Source organism: Canis lupus, chromosome 16, assembly GCF_048164855.1.
Source record: "Canis lupus baileyi chromosome 16, mCanLup2.hap1, whole genome shotgun sequence".
NCBI lineage: Eukaryota > Metazoa > Chordata > Mammalia > Carnivora > Canidae > Canis > Canis lupus.
Window position 1 is genome coordinate 38,708,086 of NC_132853.1, and position 26,033 is coordinate 38,734,118.

Below are 26,033 nucleotides of genomic sequence, written 5' to 3' on the forward strand. Positions count from 1 at the left end.
TATTTATTCCTCAAAAGTAAGGATTTTGAATTTTTCAGTTCCCTCTAAGTGAACAAATTGCTTGTATTCATTTAAAAATTGAACCCAGACCAAACAACTGAAAGGTAAAGTGGCAGGTTATCGCTTTCCTTATTTAGACACTAAACTTGGCAGCTTCATTTGCATCAATTTACCTTATGATAGAAAAGATCCTCCAGATCTTCCTTTCTTTCCAACACTTATTAAATCATACATCCTCCATTTGAACTCTGGCAGCTGGGTTTTGGAGCTGGATTTACAAGTTGTCACATTTGGCCCCTTGTTTAACTAGTTGAGATCCTTTTAGATCCTGAATCTATCTATGAAGGCATTCAGATTGGCTTCTAGTTTCATATTGTCTATAAATTTGGTAAATATCAGATCTTTAGCCATGTAGTTTTTAAGAAATACTACAGAGGACAGAATCCTGTGCTTTGCCATAGTGACCTTTCTCTGTTTGATACATATCAATAACGTGCACTCCTGTAGGTATGCTAATCACTTAGCTTATGCATCTTGAGTATATTTATTATGGTCCAAAGAAATTAAGACTTTTTTTTTTCATTGTTGACCATGTCTTGCCAAAACCCAAGCATTCCTCTCATCTACCGGTCTGGTAACCTTTAAGAAGGAAATCATGTCAAGATACTGAACCAACGCTTGTTCCCATCATCATCTCTTTTAGAATCAGTTCCAAAATCTTGGCTGAGTCTGGCATCATACCAGCCTGCACTTTGGAAGAGGTGATAGCTGGGGTGGGAAGATACAAGATGAGGAAATGAGAAAACAAAAACATGGTAGTGATGCAACACTAAGTCCTCGAGCTTCACTGCAAACAATTGCTTTCTCCTTCACCTTTTAGCTTCAAATGGGCTGCTGTGGCAAATCTGATACATCACAACAGCTTTAGAGGTTTACCTTGACTGATTTTACCGAGCAAACGAATGCAGTAAAATGATCTGCTTCAAACGTAGGTAGAAATGAGAAACGGAAATAGAAAACTATGAAACAGCTCCAATGCCGCAGCGAAGCTGTAGCAGGTGGGCGCCCTCCACTCGGAAGGCCCAAGATGGCTGGGCGAGGAACCGGAGGCGGCTGCCCGGAGCTCAGCTCCCCACGCCCGGGGCCTACTCGAGGGAAGACGGGGTCGCGGAACGCCCCCGGTACGTCACCGATTACGTAATCCCACTCGCCTGCAAATGTGCCGCAGGGCGGCAGCCCCGCCCCTAGCCCCTCCCCCTGAAAAGCGCGGTGGCCCGTGTCGCACGTGAAGCATGCTGGGATTAGCTCTCGAGCCTCCCGGCAGCCCCTGCGACGGGCGCGGTACGTAAGGAGCTGGCCGGCGACGGCCGTTCTCCGTAAGATGGCGGATCGGCGGCGGCAGCGCGCTTCGCAGGACACGGAGGACGAGGAGTCTGGTGCTTCGGGCTCAGACAGCGGCGGCTCCCCGGCGCGGGGCGGCGGGAGCTGCAGCGGTAGCGCAGGAGGCGGTGGCAGCGGCTCTCTGCCTTCCCAGCGCGGAGGCCGAGCTGGAGCCCTTCATCTGCGGCGGGTGGAGAGCGGGGGGGCCAAGAGCGCTGAGGAGTCGGAATGTGTGAGTGCGCGCGGGTGGGCCGGGCCGGGGGGCGGGGTGTAGGTGGTGAAGGGACGCTGGGAGTTGATGGTAGATGCTGGGGCGTATTGTGTTAGAGAAGAGAGCTATCCCAGTGCAGTGTGCATCCGGAGCCCCGAGGGAGGAGGTGGTGTTGGGGTTTCTGGGGGAAGGGCAGACCCGCTGCACGTGAAAAGAGGATCTTTATTCAGAAATTGGGGCTGGAAGTGAAGAGACCGGACCTCCCTCGTTTGCTACTTGTTAAAGATGTACCTTTTCTCATCTCCCTTTTCAACCATTTTGTGTTGAGTTTTCAGTTCCCCACCCTCTGGGTATCAAGGAACTAAATCATGTCATCTTTTTTCCTTCAGGAGAGTGAAGATGGCATCGAGGGCGATGGTGAGTAACATCATGACAAGTATTTTGCCCGTCAACTCACATCACCTATTTCCACCAGTTGACATCCTCTCAGACCGTTAAGGATTTGGGGGCGGGTACCACTGAGTGGCTCTTTGTAACACAATGCCTACAAGCTTACGTTTTAGCAGTATGATCTTGGGCAAATCACTCATTGAGCCTGTTTCCCATTTGTAACTGGGAATTATGATTTTCTCTCTCTGATAGATTGATGTCAGAATTGAACGAGGGTCTTAGCTTGACTCAAAAAGCAGTGAGTAATAACTTTTTTCTTTACATATTTCTGTTTCCTTTCAGCTGTTCTGTCGGATTATGAAAGTGCAGAAGACTCTGAAGTGAGTGTGATAGGCTTTTTTTTTTCCCTATGGTATATGGGTTGGAAATTTTTTGATGTATTTTAAGAACGTGTATACTCAAAAGTACCATGACCTCCTTGTTATTTCTCTTGTGCATTCTTCATTTATGCTTCTCAAAAACTGTTATTAAAGGTCTTGTTTATTTAGAGTGAGAGAAGTTTGGTGCATTCCACATCAGGTTTCATGTGTTAGTACTGTTAGTAGTTGGCTTTTCACCCTGTCTGAAGAAAATAAGTTTCTAAATAAGAGAATGAGAACATCCTGAAGCCCTTCACAGAATAAGAGTTCCTTTTATGCTAGGAAGTGAAACCAGCTAATTGAATTTTTTTTTTTTTCCAAGTGTATGTGAAGACCTTAAAAGGAGAGGATCCTGAGTTGTTTGTATCAGAAATATCCCTGTTTCTAGGGAGCTTTCTCCCTCCTTAAATTCAGGAGAAAATATCCATAAGCCAAGCTTTTGTGACTTTATTTGTTTTGGTTAGGTGAACTACTAGAGATGCTATTTGTTTCCTGGGGTTGAATAAAGTCCTAATTTCTGGAATTTGGGTCATGAGGTTATGGGCAGGAGGAATTGGATTGTGGATCAAAGGTTCATTCTGTAAGTTTTGTAGAACTGTTACTACATATTAGATTTCCATTACATCCTGGAGATGCAACAGCAAACACTATACTAAAATTTCTGTCTTTAGGAATGACTTAGGAAGTCAGATAAACATGCAGGCAGTCCTACGAGTTGGTGACAACTGCTGGGGATAGGCTTAAGCTTAAGCAGGGTGTTAATGGCTGAGTACTGACTCCATCTTAGGCCGTCGAGAATAAGTTGGAGTTAGGCCATGTTTTAGGCAGAGGGAACAACAGCTGTGAAAATCCAGACACAGGAGAGAAAACTGAATATTTGGAAACTTGGAAGTAGTTTGGTGTGGCTGGAATATTGTTAGGATGGATACCAGAAATAAAGGCTAATTAGTGAACAGGGATCAGATCATGAAGGGGTTTACTTGTTCCTTTTCTTCATTATGCACCTGCTGTATGCCAGGAGTTGTACAAGGCACTAGAATAAAAGACAAACATAGTTCTGCTCTCCTGGAATTTACATTCTGGGGAAAAATAGACAACTTTAAGCAAGTAATTACAGTAATGTTTGGTGTCGTGATATCAGAAGCACAGGGCGCTTTGGAAGCACATGGCAGGGGCAATGAATTGTTTGGAAACGCTTAGAGGATGGGATGTTGAAATAGAGACTTGAAGGGTGAGTAGGAGTGAGCCAGGCAGTATTCTAAGCAGAGGGAACACTGTTTGGGAAGAAGGTCTAGAAGGGATGGACTGCATGACAAATTGGAGAATATGAAAAGTTTAGTGTGACTGGGGCTAAATGATGAGTCTGAGTCCAAATCTTAAAATACCTTGTAAGCCTGATTAGAATGTATTTGGATTTTATTCTAAGGAAGTAAGAAAGCATAACAAGGTTTTAAACAAGTGTGATATGGATTAGACTTAAATTTTAAAGAAGTGTTTTTCAGAACTAAGGAACTCCTGCATCAGAAAATCCAGTTGGAAAAAAAAAAAAAAAGAAAAAAAAAGAAAAAAGAAAATCCAGTTGGCCAGTTCTTTTTTTTTTTTTTTCAGTTGGCCAGTTCTACTGAAACAAAATCTTGCAGAGGGAGGGAAGACTCCGGCATTTATGTTAACAAATCCTGGATTGATGCTTATGCACAATAACATTGAGAATTATTATAACAATTATTTTGTTTGCAATGATAGTTGATCTGAGGGGAGCAAGATCGGAGGCAGGAAAGCTAGTTAAAGCTATTGTGGACACTGAGTGTATACTGTATATTGGCAAATTGTATTTGTTTACTTAAAAGATTTTATTCATTTATTCATGAGAGACAGACATAGGCAGAGGGAGAAGCAGGCTCCTTGCGGAGAGCCTGATGCAGGACTGGATCCCAGGACCCCGGGATCACTACTTGATCCAAAGGCAGACACTCAACCACTGAGCCACCCAGGTGCCTTGGCAAAGTGAATTTAAATAAAATATGTATGTATTTATTTATAAAGATTTTATTCATTTATTCATGAGAGACACAGAGAGAGGGAGAGGCAAAGACATAGGCAGAAGGCAGGCCCCATGCAAGGAGCCCGACCCAATCCCGGGACTCTAGGATTACGCCCTGGGCCGAAGGCAGGCGCCAAACCACTGAGCCACCCAAGGATCCCCAAAATAAAATAATTTTTTAAAAAAAAAGCTATTATGGAAGTCTAGGAAGCAGTAAGCATGGACTGGAGTGGAGTAGTAGCAGTGAAAGTAGAAGTGGACAGAATTGAAAGTTATTTAGGTTATGGAATTCCCAGAATGTGGTGATTAATGAGATGCCTTATTTTCTCTGAAGTCAGTGATGAAGTTATCTGCAATGAGTAAAAGGGAGATGAGAAGTTTTGGGGTGAGGAATGTTTGCAGTAGTCACTAGAGAATGGAAACCCTGGAAACATTGTCAGGCGGTATGGAGTGTTCAGTGAGGTTTGGTGATTGTGAATTTATAGCATCTCACTATTCTGTATGTAAATGAGTTTGGTTGTTATCCTAATAATGAGAAAGAAGGCTACTGAAGGTCTCATTATGGGGAATGAAGCAAGACTTGGGACATGGAGAACCGTTAAGAGATTGTTAGGATAAGCCAAAGAACATCATGGTGCCCTAAAGAAGAGACATGGCAGTGGGACTCAGATTTGAGAGATGTTTAGGTGGTACTAACAGAACTTCTTGATTGATTGACTAAGGAGCTTGAATTAAGGAGTCAAAAGGATGCCCAAATTGATGAATGATGTTATTCCCTAAGAATGAGACCCAGGAGATTTCATGGAGGACATTGATGGGTGAAGTTTTGGATGTTTTGAAATTGAGGCCTGTGGGACTTTGAAATGGCAATATATAGTAATATGGCCTAACAATTGAGAAGAAAGCCTAGTTCTACTCTGTCCAATACAATAGTCACCAGCCAGATGTGGCTCTATAGTTAAACTTAAAACTTCAGTTCTTCAGTTGCAAAGCCACATTTTAAGTACTTAATAGACATGTGTGGCCAGTGGCTGCTATATTGGACAGCATAGATAAAAAGATTTCCGTCATTCTAGAATTGTATCGGACGGTACTAGTTTAGATTCAGAAAAAAGATCTGGTGTCCTGACTTCATAGTAATGCATTACTTGCTTGCTTTTTTTTTTTTTGGTTACTAAATGTATACCTAGACACTACAGTTCAGTTTTGCCTATTAAAATTTGATCTGTCTCGGAACGCCTGAGCTGCTTAGCGGTTGAGTGTCTGCCTTCAGCTCAGGGCGTGATCCGGGAGTGCTGGGATCGAGTCCCACATCTGGCTCCCTGCGTTGAGCCTGCTTCTCCCTCTACCTGTCTCTGCCTCTCCCTCTCTGTGTCTCTCATAAATAAACAAATAAAATCTTTAATAAATAACTCCTTTCACAATTTAAAAAAATTGATGTCTCTTAGTCTGCAGGTTAGTTTTTCATCCCATTTCTTTTTTAAAATTTTTTAAAGATTTTATTTATTTATTTATTCATGAGAGACAGAGAGAGGCAGACTTAGGCAGAGGGAGAAGCAGGCTCAGTGCTGGGAGCCTGATGAAGGACTCGATCCTGGAACTCTAGGATCACTCCCTGAGTTTGTTTTATCTTGAACAAAACTGACAATCAGTTTCTTTCCCTTAGAGGTCACTTGCTGTTTTTGTCTAGATATTCCCAGTATATTTTCTTTAAGGTCTGATAATTATGTTAGAATTTGTCAAAAAAAAAAAAAAGATTTGTCTTGGTGGTGGTTTTTCTGGATCAGTGTTCACAGATATGAGATGTACTCTACTCTGTGTCATGGAACCCCTATCCATGGCAGTCTTCAGTATTTGACCCTTTCTCTCTCATCCTTTTTTTCTTCATCTCTGATTTTTCAAAATATTTTTAAATATTTTAAAGTCAGTGATAAAGTTACCTGCAAAGAGTAAAAGGGAGATGAGAGGTTTAATGAGGTAGCACTTTTTATTTTTACTTAAGGTGTTATTACTGTGGTTATTCACTCTTGTGTTCCTTCTAGTTTTAGACTTTGTAATACCTTCCTAGTTCTTTGGTTTAATCTTTGAGTTTTTCTAATTTTGATTGATGTTCTTTCATGCCTTACATAAGCTTCTTAATGTCTTTTTAGCTCATTTTGAAATAGAAGTTAGAATTTTGATATGATATGAGCCTGTCTTTCTGGCATATTTTCTTTTAGGAATGCTCTTCTACTTATTTCTTCCTCGTAATAAGTTTATATGGAATTTGACATCTCTATTTTTGTGTTGCTGATTTTTTAAAAAAAAATTTTTTTTAATTTTTAAAAATTTTTAAAAAAATTTTTTAAATTTAAAGAAAAAAGAAAAGAGAGAGAGAGAGAAAGAACGAACGAACGAACCATGGTGGCTTGCTTTCTGAGATTTTTTGCTCTTGTTCCCTTCCCTAACTTGTTTTATAGCTTCTCTTCATTTCTTTTGCCCCTTTCCTGCTCAGTTTGATTCTCAAGTTTTTCTTTGGTATGGGGCCCTATTCTAGAAGGGAGCCCTGGCAGCTAGGTTAGTTGCAAGATTTCAGAGGTGTTAGCTCCAACCCTTTCAGTGCATTTTACTGCAGGACCCTCACGTTCAAATGCTATTGGAGATAGTCAAATCCCTCTTAGTTGGAACTGTTGTTCTCAGATTAGCTTTCTATTATTTATTTATTTTTTTTAAGATTGTATTTATTTATTCATGATAGTTACACAGAGAGAGACAGAGAGGCAGAGACACAGGCAGAGGGAGAAGCAGGCTCCATGCAGGGAGCCCGATGTGGGATTCGATCCCAGGCCTCCAGGATCGCGCCCCGGGCCAAAGGCAGGCGCCAAACCGCTGCGCCACCCAGGGATCCCTAGCTTTCTATTAAATGTTGGTTTGATTAGTTTAGGATTCTCCTGTTCTCAATTCTGTGCTCTAAGGACAGTAGTCTGATGCAGGTCTTATGGCTGTTGGTGCTTTATTCCTTTATTCCTTTATTATTACTTTGTTGTGAATGTTGTTCAGAGGGTTTAAATTAGGACTTTGATTTTGCTGCCTAGAAGCCATAATTTCATGTGGAGATTTGAAGGGATCAAAAACTATGCTGCTGCCGTTTTCCAGAATCCTCCAAGAGAATTTTTTAAAGAAAGTTGACTGTGAAAAGAAGGCTAGAGAGATGGTAGCTGGAAGGAAGACTGTGAGGTCAAGAGAGGTTTTGGTGGTTATTTTTTCAAGTTGGAGAATCCAGTATGGTTCAAAATTGAAGGAAGAAGTAGAAAGGGAAAGAAAAGAGAGAGAGTAGATAGTAAGTGTACTGGTGTCCTTGATTGACAATGTGAGAGGAAATAAGAACCAGTCAAGGGAAACATCTTCCATTGTAATTAGAGAGAGGTGGGAAGGAAAGATGTATGGGGGAGGAAACTGTTGTTTTCTTCTTCTTTTTCTTTTTCTTTTTTTTAAAGATTTATTTATTTATTCATGAGAGACACAGAGAGAGAGAGAGAGAGAGGTGGAGACCTAGGCAGAGGGAGATGTTTTCTTCTTCATTTTGTTTTCCTCATGAAGTAGAAGGAAAAACATTGAATCGGGAATTTATTGGAGGGAAGGGGAGGGATTGTCAGACTCCAGGAGGTTTGAGTGGTTGAGGTTGCAGGTGGCACTGATGTATGAAGTTATAGGAATTTTTTTTTTTAATATTTTTTATTTATTTATGATAGTCACACAGAGAGAGAGAGAGAGAAGCAGAGACATAGGCAGAGGGAGAAGCAGGCTCCATGCACTGGGAGCCCGACGTGGGATTCGATCCCGGGTCTCCAGGATCACGCCCCGGGCCAAAGACAGGCGCCAAACCGCTGCGCCACCCAGGGATCCCTTTTTTTTTTTTTTTAAACCTCTTTGTTGATGTTTAATGGTCTGACTGAAGACCTAGAAAAGGCAGACATTTTAGTTGATCCAGTCTTGGGCACAAGGGAGTGGCAGGGGACTTGGTGATTGGAATCTAGTAGTGATTGAAATAAGTGGGCTGTGGAAACTAAAGAGAGAGGAAGGTGAATGTGGAAGAAGATGGATGGATAGGGAGAAGGTGGGAGGGTTAAAGAAGTGGTTGTCTTAGGTTGGAGATGAGAGGGTAAAGGAATAACTAAGTAAGAATAGGCATAAAAATGGTATCCCTGGGTGGCTTGGCGGTTTGGCGCCTGCCTTTGGCCCAGGGCGTGGTCTTGGGGTCCCGGGATCGGGTCCCACGTCTGGCTCCCTGCGTGGGGCCTGCTTCTCCCTCTGCCTAGGTCTGCTTATGTACTCTCACTCTTGCTCTCTCTCAAATAAATGAATAAAATCTTAAAAAAACAAACAAACCCAGCTTTATTGAGATATAATTTACATACCTTATAATTTATCCATTTAAGGTGTACAATTTTGTGGTTTTTAGTATATATGTAGATATATGCAACTATTACAATATTAGTTTCAGAGCATTTTCATCACCTTGGAAAAAACCTTGTTGCCTTTAGCGTTTGTTTCTCCCCGCCCCCTAGTTTTTCCATCCTCATCCTTTGGTCCATAAGCAATCACACATCTACTTTTTTTTTTTTTAAGATTTTACTTAGGAATCCCTGGGTGTCTCAGTGGTTTGGTGCCTGCCTTCGGCCCAGAGCGTGATCCTGGAGTCCCGGGATCGAGTGCCACATCGAGCTTCCTGCATGAAGCCTGCTTCTCCTCTGCTGCCCCGCCCCCCCATCTCTCATGAATAAATAAATAAAATCTTTAAAAAAAAAAAAAGATTTTATTTATTCATGAGAGACACAGAGAGGGAGAGAGGCAGAGACACAGAAGACAAGCAGGCTCCATGCAGGGAGCCTGACATGGGACTCGATCCCAGGACTCTAGGATCACGCCCTGGGCCGAAGGCAGGCACCAAACTGCTGAGCCACCCAAGGATCCCCCAATCACACATCTACTTTTTGTTTCTAGGAATTTTCCTATTCTGGCCTTTCATTTGAATGGAATCATAACATATGGACTTTTGTGACTGGCTTCTTTCATTTAGCATTATGTTTTCACAATTATTATCCATGTTGTAACATGTATCAGTACTTAATTCCTTTTTATGATGGCTCAGTAACATTGTGGTGTGTGGTGTACCATTGTTTGGATATACCACATTTTGTTTATCCATTCATTCATTGATAGGCATTTGAGTTTCCTTTTTTTTTGTTATGAATAATGTTGCTATTAACATCAGTGTACAATTTTTTCTTTGGATTTATGCTTTCATTTCTCTTGGTTCTGTATCTAGGAATGGAGTTGCTGAGTCATATGGTAACTGTGTGGGCTTTTTTTTTTTAGTCTTTTTGTTTTTTTCTCAAAGATTCCTTTTTATTTATATGAGAAAGAGAGAGCACACGTGCATGCAAGCACCAGCAGGGAAAGGGATGGGTAGAGGGATAAAGAGACTCCACTGAGTAGGGATCCTGAAGCAGGGCCTGAACCCAGGATCACAACCTGAGCTAAAGTCAGATGCCCAATTGACTGAGCCACCTAGGTGCCTCATAGTAACTATGTTTAATTGAATGAGGAACTGTCCAACTATTTTCCAAAGCAGCTGGACCATTTTACATTCCCAACAGCAATATATGGAAATTCCAAATTTCTTCAAATACTCGCCAGGATGTAATGGTCGTGCCTTGACTTTTTCATTCTAGCCATCCTAGTAGGTGTAAAATGGTGCCTCATTTTGATTTGTATTTCCCTGGTGACTAATGATATTGAGCAATTTTTCCTTGTGCTTATTGACCATTTGTGTATCTTCCTTGGAAAGAATACCTATTCAGAAAAAAAAAAAAAAGAATACCTATTCAGTTACTTTTTAATTGGGTTGTCTATCTATTGAGTTGTAAGAGTTCTTTGTAAAATATTCTAGATATAATTCCTTATCAGATATAGGATTTGCAAATCTTTTTTTCCCATTCTGTCGGTTTTCATTTATTTTTATTTTTATTTTTATTTTTATTTTTATTTTTATTTTTATTTTTATTTTTTTTATTTAAAGATTTTATTTATTTATTCGTAGAGACAGAAAGAGAGGGGCAGCAGAGGAGGCAGAGGCACAGCCAGAGGGAGAAGCAGGCTCCATGCAGGGAGCCTGACGTGGGACTCGATCCAGGGTCCCCAGGATCACACCCCAGGCTGCAGGCGGCGCTAAACCGCTGCGCCACCGGGGCTGCCCGGTTTTCTTTTTTTTGATAACATCAGGTTTCAATTTTGATGAAGTCCAATATATCTGTTTTTTCTTTTTGCTTGTGCTTCCCCCCCCCACCCCCCATTTGAGAGAGAGAGAGAGACCGAGCACAAGCAGGGCAAAGGGAAAGGGAGAAGCAGACTGACTGCCTGCTGAGCAGGGAGCCCGATGCAGGGCTTGATCCCAGTACCCTGAGATCATAGCCCTAGCCAAAGACAGACACTTAACCGTCTGAGCCACCCAGATACCCCTTGCTTCTGCTTTTGATGTCATATCTAGGAGGGTTTGCTGAATCCATGCCAAAACCAGAATCCTGAAGATTAACTCCTACATTTTCTTTTAAGAGTTCTATAGTTTTAACTCTTATATTTAGGTTTTTAATCCATTTTGAGTTAATTTTTTAAAATATTTTATTTATTTGAGAGCGAGAGAAGGAGAGCATGATTGGGGGGAGGGGCAGAGGGAGAGAGAGAAGCGGACTTCCCACTGAGCAGGGAACCTGATGTGCAGCTAGATCTCAGAACCCTGGGTCATGACCTAAGCTGAAGGCAGACCTTAACTGAGCCACCCAGGTGTCCCTAATTTTTTTTAAATTTATATTTATTTATTATTATTATTTTTTTTATTTATTTATTTTTTTTATATTTATTTATTAGAGAGCAAGCAGAGGGAAGGGGTAGAGGGAGAGAGGGAGTCTTAAAGCAGACTCCTCACTTAGCTGAGAGCCTGATGGGGGTCTTGGTCTCGCTACCCAGAGATCACCATTTGAGCCAAAACCAAGAGTTGGGCACTTAACAGGCTATACCACCATTTTTTGAGTTAATTTTTGTATACAGGGTGAGGTAAGGGTCTAACTTCCCATTTTTTGCATGTGGCAGTTTTGATCAAAGGAGTACTTAAGAGCTTTTAAAGAGGAGCAGGTTTACTTTTATATATATATATATATATATATATATGGCATAAAAGTGAAATGTATAGGAGCGCCTGGATGGCACATTTATTTATTTATTTATTTATTTATGATAGTCACAGAGAGCGAGAGAGAGGCAGAGACACAGGCAGAGGGAGAAGCAGGCTCCATGCACCGGGAGCCCGACGTGGGATTCGATCCTGGGTCTCTAGGATCGCGCCCTGGGCCAAAGGCAGGCGCCAAACCGCTGCGCCACCCAGGGATCCCTGGATGGCACTTTAAAAAAATATATATATGGCATAAAAGTGAAATGTATAGGAGCGCCTGGATGGCACAAGAGTGGTGTCCCAACTCTTGTTTTTGGCTCGAGTGATTGTGAGATGGAGCCCCAAATCAGGCTCTCTGCTCAGCATGGAGTCTGCTTGAGATTTTCTCTCACTTTCCCTGCCCCTCCTCTTATATGTATGCATTCTCTCTCTCTCTCTCTCTCTCTCTCTCTCTCAAATAAATCTAAATAAGTAAATAAAATGTGTGGGAAGGGCTCCTGGTTGGTTCAGTCAGCGGAACATGTGACTCTTGATCTCAGGGTCATGAGTTCAAGCCCCATGCTGGATATGGAGCCTACTTTAAAAACGTATAGGAGTTCTAGATAAGACTTGTCTGGAGTGTGGCCATGGAAACAAATGCCTGTAGCAGAGATGAAGACTGAGCACCTTGCTGGTCTTCCAAGTCAGTGGCAGGGTGGGCTGACCCAGGGCATAGAGTTATAGTTAGGTGACAGGAGCCTCAGGGGTGTAGGAGTTTAAAATGAGGCTGGAACAAAAAAAATAAAATTAAATTAAAAAATGAGGCTGGAGAACTTAGATCTGGAAAAGACTTTGAGAATGAGGAAGATACAAACTCCACGTCATAGTCTGATATATATAGGGCACGAAAGAATGTGCTAAAACTCTGTGTGAGAATGCTCCCAGGGAAGCAGTTGCTTTAGGGGAGAGCTAGGCTTCAGAGTTGGGAAGAGTGTCCATTGAAGGTACAATTAGCAGTAGGAGAGTTTGTCTCTGGAAAAGGATTTTGATGTCCACCCTTAGCAAAAGCAGTGTGGTCCAAGGATAGCCACTTTTTGGCTTCATTAGACCAGATTTTGACTCTAATTTGGAGTCTCCTCAGCATTACAATGTTTGTATCTTTCTGTCCTGCTCTGGAAACAAAATTAGTGTTTTCATTTGGAATAAAAGAGTTGCCTCATTTGACATTCCACCATGGCCTAGAGAGGGTAGAGCATAAAACAAAGTTCTCTCATTAATCATTCCAATACTATTTTGAGATGTTTGAATTTAGTCTGTGTGTGTGTATGTGTGTTTGGTGGGGACTGATAAATTAAGGTCCATATACATATTAAACGAGACTCTTGGGATTTCTGCATCAGAACATACAGGGAACTTAGGATCAGGGAAATAACTGAATGATTACCACCCACCCTTCCCCATCTCAAAAGGAAGGTAACCTCTTGTGACTGAGGGGAAATGAGAAAAATTAAGGGTACTTGGTTATTAAAAAGCTATCGGTAAAGGCTTAATCCTTGTAGGGTTGGTGTGGGGTCTCCTTCAAATTGTGGGTTTCACAACAGTATCACCTCTTTGGGAATCCTCACCCAGAACATGTAGAGGCTGAGATACCTGAATGCTGAGCAGGGAAAAGGAGTTAATTGGTTTCTCTGGGCCAGTTGGACAGACTTCACTCTATCTAAGGAAACGGCAGAAACTTAGAGCTCGAGAGCTTCTTGCTTCATCAGGAATCTTACAGTGGGACTCTTGGATCACATTTCTTTTTTTTTTTTTAATTTATTTTATTTTATTTATTTATGATAAGCACACAGTGAGAGAGGGAGAGAGGCAGAGACATAGGCAGAGGGAGAAGCAGGCTCCATGCACCGGGAGCCCGATGTGGGATTCGATCCCGGGTCTCCAGGATCGCGCCCTGGGCCAAAGGCAGGCGCCAAACTGCTGCGCCACCCAGGAATCCCCTTGGATCACATTTCTGATTTAGTCTGGGTCTGGAGTTCTGAGAGGGTCTGGTGCAGGTCAGGTATCAGACCCAGTAGGAGAATAAGACCAATGTGCACATATCTACCAGGTGGCAGAGGGATAATTGGCACTATGACCTGTTAACCCAACAATGGGGACTAGCCCACCTTCCCCTGAACCCATTTCTTTGTGTCTTTTCGGGTTTCTAAACATACTGCCCACCCTAGCCTATAGCTGTGCCTCTGGAGGTCCAAATCCTGACAAGTCTGTGAAATGAGAGTATTCTAAAGCCAGTTCCCTCAGCATGAGCTTTAGTTGCTCCTTTTCCCTGCCTAGAACTAGCCACACCTCTCTTACCTGACCCTTTCTGGTGGCCCCTATTTAGAAGATGGCCTAAGGGCGCTCCTCTGTATGAACAGACCCAGCAGTTTCTCCATCACAAGCAGGATTGTCTAATATTGATGTGGCAGGAGAGGGAAGGAATAGTAGAGAGGTGAGAGAGCACACAGGCTTGGTTTTCATTTCTAAAATGCAATAGTCAGGGGCACTTGGGTGGTTCAGTTGGTTGGGCATCTGCCTTTGGCTCAGGTCAGGATCCTGGGGTCCTGAGACTGAGCCTCGCATCAGGCTCCCTGCTTTGCTCAGTGAGGAGTTCTCTCTCCCCCTCTGCCCCTCCCCTTGTTCCTGTTTGCCCACTCTCAAAATAAAATCTTAAAAAAAAAAAAAAAAATAGGATCCCTGGGTGGCTCAGTGGTTCAGTGCCTGCCTTTGGCCCAGGGCGCAATCCTGGAGTCCCGGGATCAAGTCCCATGTTGGGCTCCCGGCATGGAGCCTGCTTCTCCCTCCTCCTGTGTCTCTGCCTCTCTCTCTCTCTCTTTCTGTGTGTCTATCATAAACAAATAAATAAATCCTTAAAAAAAAAGGCAAGACAAAAATAGTTTGTGCTGTTTAAAAAAAAAAAAATAGGGGCATCTGGGCGGCTCAGTTCATTCAGCATCTGCCTTTGGCTCAAGTCACGATCCTGGCATCCTTTGATCAAGCCCTGCATCAGGCTCTCTGCTCAGCCGGGAGTCTACTCCCTCTCCTTCTTTTCCCTGCTTATGCTCTCTCTCTCTCTCTCTCTCTCTGTCAAATAAATAGAATCTCTAAAAAAAAGAAAATGTGAATGGTCACACAAGTTTTCTGAAATTTTCTAAGTCAGAATTTTATAATTATATCATTCTGGACAGAATTGTTGGCTAGGAGGATCTCATGCTACAGAAAGTTGAGTATTCCTATCAGGATACAAAAAATGTAAGCCACTGTTTCCCAATTTGAAGGTAAATAGTGCCTGAGAAATCATAGGATTATTATGAAGAGTTTGCAAATTCACTAGTTCAGTTAATGTTATTTATAGACTAAATTATACATTTTCCACCTTTATGGACTACTGTTTTTGAATATATAAATTAATACAATATAAGTTTATTTTGGAATATTACTGAATATATAGGAGTTTTTCATCATACTTTTTTTTTTCAGTCAGTGGATATTATATTAAGCTCTTGTCTGTGGAGATCCATGAAAATTTTAGGGCATAAAAGAGGTCCACACAATCTAAAAGGTTGAGAATCTGCCCTAAGCCATTTTGAGATGAGAGAATTCACAACTTGAGTTAGAGTGTAGTTTTTAGGTCCTGCGTGTTTAAGAAACAATTCATGAAGATGGAGGTAAATTATCAAAGATTAATCTCTTTCTGTATGCTAGACAGTTAAAGCCTCCTTTTCAGGGGCACATGGGTGGCTCAGTGGTTGAGCATCTGCCTTTGGCTCAGGTTGTGATTGTGGGGTCCTGGGATTGAGTCCTGCGTTGGGCACCCCACAGGGAGCCTGCTTCTCCCTCTGCCTCTGCTTCTCTCTGAAAAATAAATAACAATCTTTAAAAAAAAAAAAAGCCTCCTTTTCGTATCTCCTAGGATTCTTCCCCAGAGGCTACCACTGTTAACATTTCCTTGAATATCTTCTTGGGAAGCTTATGTGCATCTGTATAAATGTGTGTATATATTATATGTATTTTTTTATTGTGCTCTTTTTTTTTTTTTTTTGGTGCCCCGTTCTCTAGAAATTTTAGTAAGAGTATTGATGTGTTTGCTTTTAATTCTTTTTTTTTTTTTTAAGATTTTATTTATTCATGAGAATACACAGAGAAGAGAGAGAGGGAGGCAGAGACACAGGGAGAGGGAGAAGCAAGCTCCATGCAGGGAGCCCCACGCGGGACCTGATCCCGGGTCTCCAGGATCACACTCTGGGCTGAAGGTGGTGCTAAACTGCTGAGCCACCCGGGCTTCCCTGTTTGCTTTTAATTCTTAATTATAGTAAAAGTTCATTAGAAAATAACCTAAAGAATGGAAAATTTAAAAATGCACCATTTCCAATTGACAAGGAAACTTTTTTCAGGGTGAAGAAGGGGAGTATAGTGAAGAGGAAAACTCCAAAGTAGAGCTGAAATCAGAAGCCAATGATGCTGCTAACTCTTCAGCCAAAGAAGAGAAGGGAGAAGAAAAGCCTGACACCAAAGGCACTGTGACTGGAGAGAGGCAGAGTGGGGATGGGCAGGTCAGTATCCACCAGAGGCCTCCATTTTGGGGGTCAGAATAAGGGCTCTTAACCTTGGAGAGAATAAGAAGCCCTTTATCTGTCCTCCAGGAGAGCACAGAACCTGTGGAGAACAAAGTGGGTAAAAAAGGCCCTAAGCATTTGGATGATGATGAAGATCGAAAGAACCCAGCATACATACCCCGGAAAGGACTCTTCTTTGAGCATGATCTTCGAGGGCAAACTCAGGAGGAGGAAGTCAGGTAAGAGCCACTTGTTGCTGCTCTATTTATAGGCCAGGCACTTTGCTGATTTACTGCTCACAGTACTTTCAGGTTATTATGATTATCCCTTTTGTACAAATGAGGAAAGTGAGGCTTAAGTTTTTTGGTAATTCTTGGTGGAGGAGCTGGGATCTGGACCCACACTTCCACTGCCCTCCTTAATCTGAGGCTCAAGCCTCTGGGACATGAAGTACATGTGTAGGTTGCTGTATAGGTGAGAGATGTTTCCAAGGTGCCCACCCAGCACTTTAAAGTAAAGTCTTTCCTCATTTCTCTCCCTGTTCTGTTTGAGCCCAGCAGGCCCTAAGGTGCCGTGATTTTCTCTTGGTTTTATATAATCCATCTGGGAAGATGGGGAGACCCTTGAAGTGTTCTACCGTTTCCCTCCCCAACCCTCTTTTTTTTTCATGAACATCTTTATTTGGCAGAGTCTGCCAACCTCAGACACTTTTCCCTGGTTTTATCCAGACCCAAGGGGCGTCAGCGAAAGCTATGGAAGGATGAAGGTCGCTGGGAACACGACAAGTTTCGAGAAGATGAACAAGCTCCAAAGTCCCGACAGGAGCTCATTGCTCTTTATGGCTATGACATACGCTCAGCTCACAATCCTGATGACATCAAACCCCGAAGAATCCGGAAACCCAGGTGAGAAAATTTGGAGTTATATTTGTAGAAAGAACTCTTTTTATTTTCTGAATTTTAATTTAATTTAAAAATTTAAAAAATTTTTATTTATTAATTTGAGAAAGCGAGATAGCAGGAGAGAGCATGAGCTGGGGGCAGGGAGAGGGAGAAGCAGGCTCCCTGATGAGCAGGGAGCCAGATGTGGAGCTTGATCCTAGGACCCTGGAATCATGACCTGAGCTGAAGGCAGCCGCTTTACTGACTGAGCCACCAGGTACCCCAACACTCTGCTTTTCAAAGTGCCATTCCAACTTATAACTTAGTGGTTGGAGGGATATGGGAAGTCTCCCTAACCCTCAGTTTATATCTGTAGTGGTCTCGTTTCTTTTCTTTTCTTTTCTTTTCTCTTTTCTTTTCTTTTTTTCTTTTTCTTTTTCTTTTTCTTTTTTCTTTCTTTTCTTTTCTTTTCTTTCTTTCCTTCTTTCTTCCTTTCTTTTCTTTTCTTTTCTTTTCTTTTCTTTTCTTTTCTTTTCTTTTCTTTTCTTTTCTTCAAAATTTCATTTATTTGACAGAACACAAGAGTGGCAGGGAGAGGGAGAAGCAGGCTCCCTGCTAAGCAGGGAGCCCAACATGGGACTCCATCCTAGGACCCTGGGATCATGACGAGCTGAAGGGAGATGTCTAACCAACTAAGCCACCAAGGCAATCCTCTAGTGGCCTCTTTTGTTATTTCTTTTCTTAAGACGTTTGCCATTCCATTTATTCAGGTTTGGGAGTCCTCCACAAAGAGATCCAAACTGGATTGTTGAGCGGCCAAACAAGTCCCATCGCCACCAGGGTCCTGGGGGTACCCTACCACCAAGGACATTTATCAACAGGAACGCTGCAGGTACTGGCCGAATGTCTGCTCCCAGGAATTACTCTCGATCTGGGGGCTTCAAGGAAGGTCGTGCTGGTTTTAGGCCTGTGGAAGCTGGTGGGCAGCACGGTGGCCGATCTGGTGAGACTGTTAAACATGAAAGCAGTTACCGATCACGGCGCCTAGAGCAGACTCCTGTGAGGGACCCATCTCCAGAAGCTGATGCTGAAGTGCTCGGCAGTCCCGAGAAGGAAGAGGCGGTCTCAGAGATACCAGCTGCTGCCCCTGATACTGCACCACCAGCCCCTGACAGGCCTGTTGAGAAGAAATCCTACTCCCGGGCAAGAAGAACCAGAATCAAAGCTGGAGATGCAGTCAAGGTTGCAGAGGAGGTGCCCCCTCCACCTGAAGGGCTGAACCCAGCACCTCCAGTCCCAGAAACGACCCCTCCTCCACCTGCTAAGACTGGAAACTGGGAGGCTTCAGTGGATTCTACTACAAGTGGACTTGAGCAAGATGTGGCACAACTAAACATAACAGAACAGAACTGGAGTCCAGGGCAACCTTCGTTCCTGCAACCACGTGAGCTTCGAAGTAGGTACCTTAGGGTTTGACTAGCTTTTTTCCCTATACATCACTGAGTTTGGGGGCATGGGATTTAGACCCCCCCATGCAGAGAAATGGGGTCTGACAGATATCTTTGTTTTCATTAACTGAAAGAAATGGATGGATTCACAGGTATTTTCATCCAAAGACCTCAGAGAGTTTTTATCTGTTACCTAAGACTACCCCCCACTACTTTGCCTCCTATTACCAGACCAGTCATTAGTATTGAGCTCCTGCATGCAGACTCTTTTACCCATTCTCTGTAGGAAAAGTTGGAAGAAGGTGGCAGTGTTCTTATTATATGAGCTAATGGTTAAATATTTGAAGGCAGGGATGCCTGAGTGGCTCAGCAGTTGAGCATCTTCCTTTACCCCAGGGCGTGATCCCAGATCCCAGGATCGAGTCCCACATGAGGCTCCCTGCATGGAGCCTGCTACTCCCTCTGCCTGTGTCTGCCTCTCTTTGTCTCTGATGAATAAATAAATAACATCTTAAAAAATAATAATAGAATAAAATAAATTTGAAGGCAGAAACTTACACTTTTGACCATTTGGATGAGAATATTCTAATCTCTTTGAAAGGAAAGCCTAATTTCCTTAATGTAGAGCTAGGCTGCACCATAGAATGTTCTATAGTATAAGAAGTTTTTGACTACTTCTAATTTGGCCAGAGTGACTGAGGAACTGAACTTTTAATTTTAATAAACTGAAATTTAAATAACCACATGTGGCTACTGGATATCACATTGGACTGCATAGTTCTAGAAACTAGGACCTATCTACCACCGCTCTTGCTCATCTATTTTTGTCTCCCTCCAATCAGGTAGATCAGAGGATCTTTTCCTTAGTTTCTGAAATTTTTTTTTTTTATATTTTATTCATTTTTTCATGAGAGACACAGAGAGAGGTAGAAATATAGACAGAGCGAGAAGGCTCCCTGCAGGGAGCCCAATGCAGGACTCGATCCCAGGACCCCAGGATCATGACCTGAGCCAAAGGCAGACATCTGCTCAATCACTGAGCCACCCAAGAGTCCCTAGTTTCTGAAATCTGATTTGAACTTAAAGTTTGTAAATCCTCATTTGGACTGGGAGTTTCAGCATCCTTCTCTGGTGTTCATAATTTTTATTTATTTTTTTAAATTTGTATGTATGTATTTATTTATTTAAATGATTTTATTTATTTATTCAGAGAGACACATAGAGAGAGGCAGAGACACAGGCAGGGGGAGAAGCAGGCTCCATGCAAGGAGCCAGATGCGGGACTTGATCCCGGAACTCCAGAATCACGACCGGAGCTGAAGGCAGATGCTCAACTGCTGAGCCCCCAGGCATCCCAATGTGCATGATTTTTAAATACCAAAAACCAGTGTAGCCTAAATTGGACCTGGAGTTGATCTTTGGGTGGAGGAGTATATCCTTCTACTGGTATTTTATTACCATTGGAAGACAGTCTCTAAAATATCCTTTGTTTTTTTTTTTTTTTATCCTGAGTCATTTTCAGCCAGAGGTGGGTATCTTCCTGAACGTCTAGCCCAGAACTCTGTGGTCAGGGATAATCGAGCAAATTCACAGAATGTCCAGTTGTTGCACAGAAGGGCTGAGATTTTTCAATATGTTTGATAATATTCTGTGTAATTTTAACCTCCTAGAGATTCTATACAGGGAAGGATTTGGTGGGAAAAATTTGAACTTGCATTTTCTCATTGAAGTCTTTTTTTCTTTTCACATTCAAAGGCGTTATTGATGTGTTAAGGTTGCAGTCTGTGGGGGCAAATTTCCAAATGCTGGTGTTGACAGGAAGCAGAGCTACTTTAAAAGGAATTTTGTTAGTTTTAAAGAAGAAAGCATTTTTCTATGTTGGATTCTTAAACTTTCCATTTTCTTGATGTTCTCTTTAGTCCCACTCATACCTATTTTCTCTGTAGCCATGACTTTTTTTGGTGTATCACAGGTATGCCCAACCATATACACATGGGAGCAGGACCTCCACCTCAGTTTAACCGGATGGAAGAAATGGTACAGAAAGGGAAAGCAGTAGTTGGGGGAGGGGGGTTGTTGCATGCATCATTTGTTCACTGTTTAAACCAAGATAAGGTCTTGGAGTCCGTTTTCCATTGATTTACCCATATTTAATTTGGCTCTCCAGAAAGGGTAGCAAGGTCTTCGTTCAGATCCTGATGTATATTGTTGGTTTTTCAATTCATTTTGCAAATACTCCTTTATTTTTCTTCAAGAGAAAGAAAGTACAGGGCAGGGGGCAAGGCAGTAAGTGCAGAGGGAAAGGGAGAAAGAGAATCCTAAGCAATTCTCCACAGTGGAACCCAACCATGGGGCTTGGTCTCATGACCTTGAGATTGTGACCTGAGCTGATATTGAGTCAGATGCTTAACTGGCTGACGTACCCAGGCACCCCTATTCTTTTTGTTTTTTACGTTGTTTTTTTTTTTTTTTTTTTCTATATTTAATTTCTGCATCCCACTGGGGCTCAAAAGACCCAAGATCAAGAGTTGCATGCTCTTCTGACTGAGTCAGTCAGGAGTCCCTCATTTTGCAAATACTGTTTAAACATGTTCCATGTACCAAGTGTGTGTTTACCTTTAAAGGAAGGGGGACCTGATATGAGAGCCAGCCCTCTGGGAGTCTTTCTGCTCAGACCTCTTTATTTCAGGGTGTCCAGGGTGGGCGAGCCAAACGCTATTCCTCTCAGCGGCAAAGACCTGTTCCAGAGCCCCCTGCTCCTCCTGTGCACATCAGTATCATGGAAGGCCATTACTATGATCCACGTGAGTTTTTTCTTGTTGTTCAGGCACCTTTCTTAGTAGGATGAAGTGAACTAAGAAACCAGCTTCTTGCCTCCTGAATTTCCCTTCTGACTTCTCACAGTGATTATCAAACATTTTCTGGCTGCTGTTTTCTTCACATGGAAAATTGAGACCATCTTTTAAAGGGTTTGGGGGACAAGGAGATTGGTCCATGTGATATGAAGAGTGAGAGTTTATGAGAGTCCCAATGTGATATCTTACAGTGCAGTTCCAGGGACCAATCTATACCCATGGTGACAGCCCTGCCCCACTGCCTCCTCAGGGCATGATTGTGCAGCCAGAAATGCACCTTCCCCACCCAGGTAAGCTTTGCACCTCTGCTTGTATGCTTCCAGTACATGAGGATATGTGTTGGGGGCTTCACAAACTCCATCCTCCTGAGTTCTGTACTGCTTGCTCACAGGGTTGGCCGCTCTGGTTGCTTGGGCAGCAAACTCCTCTTGGGTCCATCCTGAGGACTTCCGTCCTGAGTCTGTCTGTGCTGAGCAGGGCAGCCAGACCATCCTAGGGAAATTGTGTCATCTTCTATTTCCGTTTTTGTCTTCTCTTCTTGTCTAGGTTTACATCCCCACCAGACACCGGCACCTCTGCCCAATCCAGGCCTCTATCCCCCACCAGTGTCCATGTCTCCAGGACAGCCACCACCTCAGCAGTTGCTTGCTCCTACTTACTTTTCTGCTCCAGGCGTCATGAACTTTGGTAATCCCAGCTACCCTTATGCTCCAGGGGCACTGCCTCCCCCACCGCCTCCTCATCTGTATCCTAATACACAGGTAAGATGGCTAATGAGCAGATTTTCCTAGGTACACATCCTATAAATCAGACAAGGATGTGGTATGGGGAGAATGGTTAAAGAATTTGAGAGAACATTTCAGTGCCACTGATTTTGCATGTGGCGCCAGGACACCTCTTGGTGGTCAGGAGCTAGAAATGCAGCTTATGTAATGCCCATCATCTCTTCTCTTCTGTTTCTTTAATGATGTTTCATTAAAGTGTTGAATAGGGATCCCTGGGTGGTGCAGCGGTTTAGTGCCTGCCTTTGGCCCAGGGCGTGATCCTGGAGACCCGGGATCGAATCCCACGTCGGGCTCCTGGTACATGGAGCCTGCTTCTCCCTCTGCCTATGTCTCTGCCTCTCTCTCTGTGTGACTATCATAAATAAATAAAAATTAAAAAAAAAATAAAGTGTTGAATAAAGAAGATATATTATTCTTACCCCTCCCTGTACTTTTTTTTTTAAGACTTTATTTATTCATAGAGACACACACAGAGAGAGAGAGAGGCAGAGACACAGGCAGCAGGCAGAGGGAGAAGCAGGCTCCATGCAGGGAGCCCGACAAGGGACTCGATCCCGGGTCTCTAGGATCACGCCCCGGGCTGCAGGTGGTGCTAAACCACTGTACCACTGGGGCTGCCTCCTCCATGTACTTCTTAATTCCAAACAGGTTGACACCATCTGGTATGTGAGGTGTCACCACTGAGCTCAGCCTCTTCCATTTTTCAGTTGATGGTAGGAATTAGAGAAAACTAAGTAGTACTTTGAAGAAGTAGGAACCATAACATAATTAGGATATAGTAAGGCAGAAATGAATAATCACTTATTTTAAAGGGGGGCAGCTTAGAGATTTATAAAGTTCCTCAGCTCTTTTATTTTTGTGCCTGAATGATGTTTCCTGTTCATCATAGTTTAGGTGAATTTATCACTAACTTTTTCTTCTGCCTTATTGGGGTCCCAGGCCCCATCACAGGTATATGGAGGAGTGACCTACTATAACCCCGCCCAGCAGCAGGTGCAGCCAAAGCCCTCCCCACCCCGGAGGACTCCCCAGCCAGTCACCATCAAGCCCCCACCACCTGAGGTATGAGAGCTGCTTCCAGCCTCAGTGGGCTTTCCTTTTCCCTAGAAGATTTCTCTCCTTTTCTGGATGTGTCTCCATAGTCTTTTTTTTTTTTTTTTTTTTTTTTAAATAACTGGTAACAAATTCTAACTTTGTTATTTCAGGTTGTAAGCAGGGGTTCCAGTTAATATGAGTTTCTAAATATTTTAAATCAAACAACATATAAAAGTAAGTATATAATATACTATGATTCTTGCAAATTTTTGAAACTAATGCTTATGCTTACTTGCATAACAATTCCCTAATTAATGATTTAAGTTGTAATCCCGAGATACCTTATGGGGAGGTTTACATGAGTCTCAAAATTTGCCAGCTGCTTTGTTTTGTGAATGCACTGAGCAGGATTGAAGCAGAAACCATTGTTAAATTGACAGAATTTTGTTTGGGAAGCTGCAAGGAAAAAATGCAGGAGGGTATTTTGTTTTAGGGAAAGGGGAAATATCAATTTGACGTCTTTGCAGCAAAGCCAGTTTAAAAGGATATGGAGAAAGACCATGGGGATTTTATTGTTGTTTTGTTAGGGACTTTAAAACACAAATATTTAGAAATGTGGCTTTTTGAAAACAGCTTGTAAATGCCCAGAAGATCCATTAATACTTTGATGATTCTTCCCTTTTCCCCACCCCTGTCAGAGAACCCAGGAAAGAAGAGAAATACAACTGGCTGTTTACTACCAGGAGGGCTTCAAAGATATAGGGTGGCTCCTACCAGCAAGCAGCTGAAGGAGGAGGACCCCTGCCCTCCTCTGAGGATAGGTTCTGTTGGAGACAGGGACAAACAAGTGGACTTCCTCCCATCTCCACTCTACTTGAGTTGGCTGTGCTCAGAGGAGCAGAGATCCAGTGAGCTCAGGCTTCTGGGTCTGTAGATTAGAAGCCCCGCCCCCCCCCGCCCCTTTTTTTTTTTTTTTTTTTTTTTTACTCTTCACTTTTTCCTGGGAAATTCAAGTGTCTTCTCCCAGGGAAGTTTCCTTCCTGTTTATTTTGTTTCCTAAGATGTTTGTTTTTAAAGCCTAGCTTGCTATTCTTAAATTAATATTCTTTTAGTTTCTTTCTTCTCTGCCTTTAAATGAGACGAGTTCATCCTTCTATTTGTTAGCTCCTCTGGTTTCTCCTTTGGTTTTTCCCTGCATCCCAGATAATTGATATTTTACCAGCCAGTTTTCCTGCACCAAGTCTGCAAAGAGGTGGCCTTTTGGTTTTGGCTGGCCTTTGTTATTGTATACTTGGATTTTCTTAATTCCTCTAACCCTATGGAAGCAGAGCCGTCCACAGAGTATCTCATTGTGTGGAGAAAAGCTCAAAGTGTGTGGTAGGAACCCTTCTTCTTGACTTCAGTTTTCCAGAATCTGAGCCTCCATCAGTCCCTGTACTGTGGTAGGCGTCAGTCCTCTACTTGAGGGCAAAGTCTGTACAGTGGGGAGAGATGGCAAACCAGATGCTTTTGTGAAAAAGGGAAAGTGGAGTAAGCCTTTGCACCTTAGGGGTCTGTGTTCACATAGTCCTCAGGGCTCAATCTTTGAGGTAAGTGGAATTAGGGGGCCCTGCTTCTCTTTCTATTCCTCCTATCATGTCCCCTTTCCAGTTGCAGTGGACCAATGCATCTCTCTAGAGGCAGACACTGTCCAGCAAACAGTCTACCCAATACTTTGCAGTTGGTCTTCTCCATGTCTTTCCTGCTACAAGTGTTTTAGATGTTACTACCTGATTTCCCCCAAGTTCTGCTCCTGTCCCTGAAAACAGAAGATACCACATTTGGGCTTCAGGCCTAAGGAAACCAGTCACTTTCAGGGCAGGGGCTCCTCCCCTCTTTTCCTCCCTATCCATGGCACTGCCTCTGCAGAAGAGATTCCTATTGCTGCAACACTTGTGTCTGCCAGGGGTAACTTGGCCACTGTCCCTGTCCTACAGAACCTGAGGGAGATGGTGGTGGCTCTGTCTCTCCCAAGTAATGTCACTGTTTCTATTCCTTCTCTCCAGCAGCTGATCTAACCACTCTTGAGTCACAGGTGTGGGGTGGGGAGTGGGGAGAGGCACTCAAGCTGTAAGCCCCAAGGAGGAAATAACTAAGAGATTCTTCCAGGAGTGGCTGGTGGTTGTGCCTTTTGTAGGCTGTCCCCTTTGCCTTAAACCTGAAGATGTCTCCTCAAGCCTGTGGGCAGCATGCCCAGATTCCCAGACCTTAAGACACTGTGACAGTTGTCTCTGTTGGTCCACTGTGTTTTGTTGCAAGAATTTCTCCATGTGTGTTGTTATTGTTTGTTACTATTTTAAAGGGTGCACATTTGTGATCAGCATTGTGACTTCGAGATAATAAAATTTAGACTGTAAACTTGGCTCCTTTGCCAGTGTTTTGCATGAGTCTTGATTTGGGAGGGATAGGAGAGGACTTGCTGATTCCCCTAGAGCCACAGTCACAACTCAAGCCAACTCAAGACTTGTGAAATGGAACTCCTGAGAGATGAGCCCATAGGTATGTCTGTACTCCCATTAGTTATCTTTTCCTAACTACATGTTAGGATACCGTGCAATCCCTTAGATTGGAAGTGTCATGGACAGAAAAACTAATGAAAGGTAGCTCTCCTTTTTGCCTTTGATAGTGTTTGGCAGGAGAGTTTCCCAGGGTAATGTACCCAGTGTTAATACAACTGTACCAGGTCCTAGATGAGGGGGAGGCATTAGGTAGCTAGCTTTCTTGAAAAGTAAAGACACACTGGCACTAAAGTGCCAAGAACCACAGCC

At 42.9% G+C, this 26,033-nt stretch overlaps 1 protein-coding gene across 1 annotated transcript; it reads left to right on the top strand.

Moving 5' to 3' along the window:
- The first annotated feature begins 1,297 nt into the window (after window positions 1–1,297).
- Window positions 1,298–25,627, top strand: CASC3 (CASC3 exon junction complex subunit). The gene is made up of 14 exons (XM_072780437.1): window positions 1,298–1,612; window positions 1,981–2,008; window positions 2,324–2,361; window positions 16,061–16,219; window positions 16,310–16,461; window positions 16,951–17,127; window positions 17,874–18,559; window positions 20,524–20,588; window positions 21,241–21,355; window positions 21,598–21,696; window positions 21,953–22,167; window positions 23,131–23,253; window positions 23,397–23,460; window positions 23,925–25,627. Exons 1-13 carry the CDS (start codon window positions 1,382–1,384, stop codon window positions 23,418–23,420), a joined length of 2,112 nt encoding a protein of 703 aa, XP_072636538.1. The 5' UTR covers window positions 1,298–1,381; the 3' UTR covers window positions 23,421–23,460; window positions 23,925–25,627.
- Window positions 25,628–26,033: the final 406 nt, after the last annotated feature.